The sequence below is a fragment of the Topomyia yanbarensis genome, chromosome 3, assembly GCF_030247195.1.
Source record: "Topomyia yanbarensis strain Yona2022 chromosome 3, ASM3024719v1, whole genome shotgun sequence".
NCBI classification, from domain to species: Eukaryota; Metazoa; Arthropoda; class Insecta; order Diptera; family Culicidae; genus Topomyia; species Topomyia yanbarensis.
In genome coordinates, this window is record NC_080672.1 from 163,401,163 (window position 1) to 163,410,839 (window position 9,677).

Sequence of the window (9,677 nt, forward strand, 5' to 3'; positions counted from 1 at the left end):
TTCTTCTCTATCTTATAACATAACTCGATTATCCCTGTTCTAGTCAATATACATATTCATTACATTATGGACCAGGCAAACCCTTAATTTTTCTATTATTATTTTCCTGAGTAGCTATACCAGTGAAGGTATTTTAGGATTTCGCAAAAAGAATCTCTGCCAATAAAGGCGTAAGAAATATTTATCCACTATTAACCATAAAGTTTGCTCGAACCGAATGTCCGCCTGGTTCGACTCGAATAGACCACACCGACCCGAAAGGGTTGCTTATCATTTCTGAGAGCCGGTGTGCGTGGTCGAGTTTAGTAATCATAAGAACAAGTCCTGAATAATTAACTATCTCTTAGGTGCCAGTCCTGCACTCCTTTCCTGAACTAGCCTCATACTCACGATCAAAAGAGTCGACCACTAGTAGGATCCACATGTCCCCCACCCAAGCGAATTGATCAACTTGCAAGTAGGAGCACATATCTACCAACCAGCCAAGAAGACTTCCGAATCAATGAGAATGGACCATGCCAGTCGAAGGCCACAGGCCCAGCGCCATCTCGTACAGTGTCATTGTCATTTCTCAAGATGAGAACCTACAAAGCCTAACTGTTCGTATTTGCTAGTCCGTATAGATTTTGGTTTGCTGAAACGAAACAAGAAAAGCAAAACAATTGTGATTAGTATCGTAGCTATAATAAATAAATAAACGATTTCTCCTCTGTTGTCGGTTTCCCTGTTCGCAGTCCTCCCTCCTATTCCTGATCTGTTTGGGCCACTGGCTTTCCGTTTCCTTGGCCGTCCCGCTCTCCCGCATACATCGTAGCAGGAGAAACAAATGAAAAGACAAAACAAAACAAAATGAAAATAAATGGACGTCTGCTATCTGTGCCTAAATTGATGTTGCTTCTCAGTTTTGCACGACCCAGGGGGGACTTGGCCTTGATCCCAATGCTCTGTCACCGATGTTACGTGATATTCGTTATGGAATATTCTTTGTTTGGGGGCCCTTCATAAACAATGTTGTACGTTTTTTTATCCCTGATCCGCTGATACGTTTAAAATTCATTTTTAGTTTTTTTATCTCGTTACGTGACGCTCTTCCCTATTGTCAATATCCAACATCATTTATGAATGGTCCCCAGGTGATATACTTAGAGCAGACAATCCAATGAGAAATAGGTTTGACAGGATTTTAGTGCGCTCTTGGCACCTTGTGTCACATCTTCATGTTTGTTATACATACTAAGTATACCAAAGCATGCGATGTGATGACCGGAAGATTAGAGAAGCAACTCCTCCCCTTCCCCCCATATTTGAAGCGTGATATATTCAAAACAAAATAAAAAATTACATTCAAGCATTAACTCATATATTTTTATAAACAAAAAGTAATAAAAACTTAAAGTTAGTCAAAAGAATAAATCATAGTAGGGTAATAAGCCTATTTTTGCCATGCTTGTATAATCACACTACCCATTTGAAGCCGTTGGTTAGAGCAGCGTCTGCCATTGTCATTGCCATGTTCAACGCATTGGGTAAAACGGTATGGTATCAGTGGATATTTTTTCCCCACACAGCTTCACTTTACGTATCCCGTACCGTTTCTTAAAATTGAGCCATCCAAAACTAAACTTGAAGGAATCTGGCACGTTAAGGTTTTGGACAAATATCTTGATTTTTAAAATCTGTGTATTCTAAGAGACTGCGACTCAGTTCTCGTTATTTCAACATCCATAGAATTAGTCCCATCTCCAATTGTTGATGTTATCCTTTCAAAAGAAAAGAATTCACATCGATTCAAGAGAAAATGCATATCTAGGCATACCTACCATATATTGCGTATTTTGTTTTTCTCATTATTTTGTTAGATTTTCCTGCGGATAACTAACAATTTAAAAAAGAAGTCGATTTGTTTGCCTGGTACACCAGACGGTCCCTCCAGACGGTGTTTTAAGGACACGGCAAATAAGTTACGAAGAATTTACGGAACTAAAATTGAAATCGGCCGAAAGATATTTCGGCAATCCTAGTCATTGCAACAACGTCTTGTTAAAACATGATTTCCAGATTATTTACGTTTAAAGTTTCGCGCCACGCCCTCCATACACTGAAAGTAACAAGATGAACAGCACTATAACTTTGCTTCTACTACTTAAACCTCTATAAAAATTTCAGATACTTTCTAAAGAATCTATACTTCAAGAAAAAAGAATAAAAAAGATTGACTTTTTGACCGACCTCATCATATATAAACCATTAACTAAATAATCCGAAGCCTAATAATAAGCTCATTACCCTACATGTAAATAAGCGAATCAATTGTAAAAAAATCCTAAAAGTGCCAGGACACAAAATGTGGCTTAATTGGATCAAAACGTAGTGTGCCTTGTCTGTTTTTCAAAAAGCGTGATATAATCGAGATAAAACCGTGATATAATCGAGGGTGATATAAACGAGTATTGATATAAACGCATAGTGATATAATCGAAACATTACTGTAAACGAAAGAGAAAGTAAACAAAGAGAGGCTCTCAATGTTACTTACGTCCATTTGAAAAAGTACTCGAGATTTCTTCTGATTGTTTTTTTATGATAGTTGCCTTCACACACTATGGTGTTACAGGCACTTCAAATGTAAGCGCTCACACCAATGACGATACAAATTTATTTCAATTACACAAACATATAATCCACATGAACATATCCAACATCATACCCCCCCCCCCCCTCCCTACGGACAAGCGTGGACTTTGTCGAGACTCCTACACTCCCCTAAATAGTTAACATAGTCTATGGATGGCCCTTCCGATTTTTACACTTCATGTATATATCCGATTTATAAATTGTTATTGTTATTTATCAGTGTGCTATCGGGTTGTCTCAGCAACCTATTGCTGCAACCTATGTGCATTAACTGTACACCTACCGTCTCACCGTTGCACTTGATAGTGTGTGCAGTGCTTTACGGTCACACCTATGACCGCGCAACCGGCTTCCCATGAGCGTTTTTGCGGCTCAAAGGCTGTCCTTTCATGTTGCTCAAGGATAACATTGCTCCTATACTCATCCAAGCATTCAGGCATAGATATGGACTTACATTCATATATACATGCATACCTATTTGGCTCAAGTTTACTGCCGTTAAAAGCATATCTGTCCCGTGTTCCATGGGATTCCCTATGTACATAGGACAATTATGCGTAGAACGGCAGTTTAGAGCGTGTAACGTCATGTCATCTAGTCTGTGCAATCCTATGGAAAATTATCCTACCATCGCCTTGGTGTCATCGTAATACTAGAAATTTTCGCATTGAATCCGCTTATGCCTCTTTCTAATCTCCTTTTTGTCTCCTATGTCCGAAGCGGATCAATCGACTATTATTTAATACGGTAAACATACTTGCAATATTAGTCTGTTTACGCCAGTCTTAGCATTGTTGAATCATTTTAGCATGAACTCACTGTAGTTCAAAACAGTTTATTACTAGCCTAAAATTCGAGTAGCTGTACGTTACGGAACAGCTTGAAGCAATGAGTTGCGTTTCACGCATACATAGATAAGGTTCTAGAATATTCTCATTTCCTGTATGAACAGTTGTGTTCATCTAATAGTGGTAGCAACCTATATATATATAGTTCAAACAATTAGCAGTAAAACAGTCATCATTCAAAGTTGATATTAAGAGCTAGTATCAAGAATTATCCACAGTCAGTCAGTACTAAACAGTTATCATCAAACGAAAACCTCTTTACAGTACTGCACTGTACAATAAATTACAGTTGAATTATATCGGATACGCTCTTGTTTTATACTGGACAGTTTGTGCTTATGATAAGTATGGAATAAACCCACTGAAATTAGTTAATGTGACCGCGATTTGTTACTACACCGCGAACCGAACAATTTCCCTCGTCATAATTATTCGACAGCTTTACAGACGCTTGAATGTGCTCAAACATAGTCCTTACTCGCGAATACTACGCTCAAGGAGTTCTACTGGCTCAAATATCAACCATTCGAAGCTAAAAAGGCATTATTTATCACATTAAACATATTCCATAATCCTTTTTTTTTTTTTTGAGGTCGCTAGCCGTGCATTGAAGAATGCCTAAAACTCTGAACTAGGCCCCGTCGAGTCCAGTCCGTCATCTGTCCGTCTCGTCCTGTCGTGTGTGGGGCTTCCAGGTTACATGCATTCACCAGACGAGACTAGCTTATGTCAGCTTAATTGTGCACTGGTTTCGTAGAATCGAGGCGATCATCGAAATGATAGATCCTACGAGTGAATGCACTTGGTCCAGTCACCTGTCGAGCATTTGTATATTTGCGTGTGTGAATGTTTACGTGTGTATGGGAAGTGTTGCATGTTGAGATATGTGTGTTACCTGTAAATAATATGTTAATACAAATATGCATGATGTTAAAATAAGACATGTGTAATATGCTACTTACAGTTTGTTGTTCGTTCCTACTTATCTGATTCAATTGAGTATGAAAGTACATCTCAATTTTTCTAAAACCTGGCGACGTCTGATGGCAGCGAATAGTCATTGTTGACAGCAATGTTGCCCTTTTATGTTAAATTATCTCGGAGAAGTCATCAGAGGAATATGACGCATGAGATCGAAAATAAATAAAGTAAAATAAAGAGTAGAGTTAGTACTGTTATTGAACAACACATGTACCATGCAATAAAACTACTTGGAATCGTCCAAATGCCAGAAAATGATATATATATATATATATATATATATATATATATATATATATATATATATATATATATATATATATATATATATATATATATATATATATATATATATATATATATATATATATATATATATATATATATATATATATATATATATATATATATATATATATATATATATATATATATATATATATATATATATATATATATATATATATATATATATATATATATATATATATATATATATATATATATATATATATATATATATATATATATATATATATATATATATATATATATATATATATATATACATATACACACATATACACATACACATACATATACATATACATATATATATACACACATACATATATATATATACACATACATACATATACACACATACATACATATACACACATATATACATATATACATGGGTCGAGGCCGTAAGGCTGAAAATCATAAAGCCGAAATTACATTAGGCCGAATTCAAAAGGCTTAAAAATCAAAAGGCGGACTTTCAAAAGGCAAACTTTCTGGAAGGCGGAATTTCAGAAGGCAAACTTTTCAGAAGGCAGAATTTTGAAAGGCAAACCTTTTTAAAGGACGAAACAAAACAAACAAAGCAATGATAATAATGTGCTATTATCCATTACCTGATATTGATTATATTTCGAGTGAATACATTTTATAATTGATTTTGCCTTCTTTTAAATATGAGCAGTTCTTTTTAGTTTCATTTTTGAATTTTTTATGCTTGTTCACTGTTGCAATTATGAATTCTTGGCTATGACTTACGTTTTAGTATAGTATAATGTAAAACTGCGATCCACCAGACGTATGTTTTGTTTTGACCATTATTATTATGATCGCCAGTGGGTTTTGGTTTTCCATACAGCGTTTCAATAATTTAAATTATCCTTATTATCTTTCTTTATATCATGAGCTGTTCTTTTGAATTATATACTTCATCATTTGTGAATTTCGCTAAGTTTTTCAAACGATGATTTATGGAATGAACTTACATATATTCAACCATCGGTTGTTACACTGATCTAGTACTTGGGGCGAAGCCAGTGTAATGCGATTTTGCCGCATAACCGAGACCAAGGATCCGAAGCGGCGGCCCCTCGCTAGCAAACCTGTGATCCACTCGTTTGCCCGGATTACTCAAACATGGGGGCTATAAATTAGTTTAGGTCCGACGGAGCGACAGCGATGTCGGACAGCACGCGACTTGAAGCCATGTGGCGTAGCCACGTTAGGCGTAAATGTTTTTTATTAATTGGTAAAGAACAATAATCTAATTTTGGTTCAAGTACAATATTAGTACTATTAGTAAACAAACTCATTTAAAGTTATTGCTCAAACATTTGAGCTACATGCCAGCTGCTTACAACTGCATAACTGTTCGTATTCCCGGTTTACTCGAACATAGGGATTGATTCCTTCTTTCAAATATGAGCAGTTCTTGCAATCTGTATGCCAAATAACTCTTGCACGCACACTTGTGATCACTTCGGCTACCCAGTTTACTCAAACATAGGGGATGATTCCTTCTTTCGAGCATTCTTTGAATCTCAATTAAAATCGCAATGAATGCACAATTTGACAAAGGGTTTGGTGGATTTTTAGAGCATTAATTCTTCTTTTGTATTGGAAAGGTTTCGTACGTAAACGTGCGATCCTCCCGATTTACTCAAACTTGAGGCGATTAATCAATCAGGAACAACACAATGTGAAATAATCGAATAATAAAAAAAAAAGTTTGCCTTATGAGATTCAGCCTTTTGGGTTTTCGGCTTTTTGAGTTTTCGCCTTTTAAGTTTTCGGCCATTTGATTTTTCGACCTTTTTAGCATTAGGCCTTTCGAATTTTCGCCTTTTGAAATTTCGCCTTATGTTTTTCGGCCTTTTGATTTTCAGCCTTTTGATGCTAAATCTATACATATACATACATATATACACATACACACATACATATATATACACACATACATACATATACACACATATATACATATATACACACATACCTACCATTAACGACAATTAACTCCGTTAGAAGTTTCTCATGCTATGCTGGACGGGAATGGATCATTGACGTGCATCGGTAAAACAATCGTACCTTCATTTATCCAATCCGAATGAATCGAATCGAATGCACGAATTGAACACCAGTAAAAAATGACCAACGAATCCCAAGAAGGATCACCCACTATTCCATCATATAAGTCAGTTCTGCATCCATTCCCTGGTCCACATGTCACAAATACTCAGACGCCCACATACACAGATAGACACACAACTGTACACTAGTACCAAAAACCACAATTATTACAACACAATACAACTAATAGGGTTCTACTGTTATTTTTTTTAATGCGCCTGTGCTATAGTTACTATATTCATAGTTAGGCGGAGACACTGAGCGGAGCCAATCGAACATGTCAAATGCCGGAGCCAATCGAGCATGACGTCACATAACATGTTCTTTTCGGATGTATATGGAAAAAGTATTGTGATTATGGTGACGATTATTTCACTCTTTCCTTGTGTTATCGTGTGTAGAGAAACAAAAATAAACAATATTTTTTGTGTATCACCAGGAGATATTCGAAAAAATATGAAACCACATCATCTTCAATTTCGTATTGCTATTAGTACATACAAAGTTCTTACTAATGACGTCAACAATAAAACTGTTCAGCTAAGGCTTGAACATTTGCATGGGATGCCAGTGTTTTCTTCCTGAAACAAGAGCTGCCAGTTTTCCTGTTTTTGAGTCCGCCTAACTATGAATATAGTATCTATAGCCTGTGCACGTTGCCGAGGTCGACCGATAAATCGACACACAATGACTTCCACTGCGAGCCGTGCTCACAAAGACTGCCGTTAAGCTGTTGAACAATGTCTGCAAACACAGCCCACAGAAAAAGTCAATCCACGGCGACCCGCCAATCGGCCACGCCAGTGTGCACAGGCTCTTAGTTGACTGTTAGTTTGGACTGGTGCAGAGTATGAAAAAACACAAAACATAAAAAAGGTCCATAAGCCCTCTCGGTCTCCTCGATGCACCACTATCAAGGCGCAATGCAATAACCATCCTAAAGCAGGTGTCTGCTCAAATATGCTTGAAGATGTTTGCAATACCGTCAAACCCGTCAACCTAGGAGAGGGCACATTAAACATATTCCATAATCCTATAATCAAATATTACTGTCTGTCAATTCTAATACAGAAACGCTAATGATGTGACCATCAAGAATACGCCAGACAACCTAAATTGATAATAATTTTAAAGCGGGTTTTATGAAACATGTTATATCCTTGCGACTTTAGAAGCATAGTTTCAAATTAAAGTTTCTTGCAAACTCCCGTCAGTAAAATCAAATCGATGTATATATATATATTTCGTTTTTCAGGTACGAGTAGCTGATTCTATTATCCTGGTGTGTTAATACTCTACCCAATTGGGATTTCATCATTACTATTTTCCGAGGACTTTCGGTAGTTCCAGAAAACATTTTTATGCAGGAAAACGGCATACGGACTCCGTTATATAAGTGATGAACACCTCATATACAATTTAGTGCTTATATTGATTTCACTCTACTAAAACGAATAGTAATTCTATTTCAAAACATGTCTTGACAAAAGCCCGACATGTGTATTACGATTAATGAAAAATATGTTTACTCTAAAAAGAAAATGTTTCAAAATCTTACCGCTTGGGTCGATAAAGATTACACCGGAATCGGTAGTGCCGTGAGTTCAACCTTCAGCTTATCGTATAATTCTTGATATTCGGGATGTTCTCGGACCAACATAGCTACGGTTCCCCGTTTCACGCCCATTGCCGCTCCCAAGTCTTTCCTACTCGGTGTATAGCAATACGGAATGTTACGTTCTTCGCATACAGCCGGCAGGTGACACATAATTTCCACTGGCGTTACATCTCCGGCAAAAATAACTAAACTGTGTGAATAAAACAAAATTAGCTGCATAGTTCTTGACAGTGTAGCGACGAATAAACTTACCCGCTTTCACCTTTTCGAAGGCGCACTTGAACGTCTTTCAATCCATTACGAAGATAAGTTTTGTGTTTGGATGCTACACAGAATGCAATTAGAAATTTAGATAAAATTTAAGTACAAAAAATACCCAATAAAATGACAAATTAACTAATTCAAAGCGTACCCTTTTCAATCAGTTTATGAATTTTTTTTGTGAGCTTCTTGGAAGCCATCGGCTGAGAAATGGCATTTGCATTTCGCAGTTTATCATCATAAGTATCTTCCTCCTTCACAATGGAGATGTCCATTTCAGTGTCCGGTTTTTCAGTTTTAATTTTACCCATCTTCCTGACTTGATTCAAAGTCCGCACTATCAGATTCTCTTATTCAATAAAATTAAAATGTTTAACAGATTTTAGCAATAAAAACCGATCAAAATATTGAAAACTACAAAGCACGTGTTAGAGCCCCAACACTATCCTGCAGAAATAAAACAAATTGTAATCAGGGATGCCAGGTAGTATTTTTAGAAATCAAGAGTACTTATTCAAAAGGTCCTAAGTGACATTGAGCTCGAACTGAGAAAAACGAGGCTGAAGTTTCATGGACCTAAAACAAATCCCTATTAGATAACAAATATGTCTTTTGATGGAACAATTATGCCAATATAGTCTAAGGACTATGCTCTTTAGGTAAATAATACTAAAAATATGAAATGTTTAGTGTTAATGTAGTTTTAAGCGCTTTAGAATGATGCGTCCTTTTGAAAATTATAGGACCTTTCACATAGGTCTTTTTTCGGGCCTAAGAATCATACGACGCTGCACATAAGGCTTTTTTTCAGCAAAGGTTGCTCTTACGACGAATATTGAATTTCGTCAAAGTTTTCGACAAAATGAGCACCGGAATACGAATGTTCTTCATTACTGTGGTAA

General features: G+C 36.3%; 1 protein-coding gene across 1 annotated transcript; it reads right to left on the reverse strand.

Annotated features, from left to right (window-relative positions):
- Positions 1 to 8,301: 8,301 nt before the first annotated feature.
- On the reverse strand, positions 8,302 to 9,234 carry LOC131689950 (H/ACA ribonucleoprotein complex subunit 2-like protein). The gene is made up of 3 exons (XM_058975349.1): positions 8,927 to 9,234; positions 8,767 to 8,839; positions 8,302 to 8,704 (listed from the first exon to the last, which is right to left on the reverse strand). The coding sequence occupies exons 1-3, from the start codon at positions 9,084 to 9,086 to the stop codon at positions 8,473 to 8,475; spliced, it is 465 nt and encodes a 154-aa protein (XP_058831332.1). The 5' UTR covers positions 9,087 to 9,234; the 3' UTR covers positions 8,302 to 8,472.
- Between the last annotated feature and the right edge of the window lie 443 nt (positions 9,235 to 9,677).

What these genes read in the sequence shown, in the direction of transcription:
- LOC131689950 (XM_058975349.1), bottom strand. Translation starts at nt 9,086, where the DNA reads ATGGGTAAAATTAAAACTGAAAAACCGGACACTGAAATGGACATCTCC. An exon ending in TCATAAACTGATTGAAAAGG is followed by an intron (nt 8,840 to 8,926) that starts GTACGCTTTGAA and finishes CATTCTGTGTAG; the next exon opens with CATCCAAACACAAAACTTAT. An exon ending in CTTCGAAAAGGTGAAAGCGG is followed by an intron (nt 8,705 to 8,766) that starts GTAAGTTTATTC and finishes TTATTCACACAG; the next exon opens with TTTAGTTATTTTTGCCGGAG.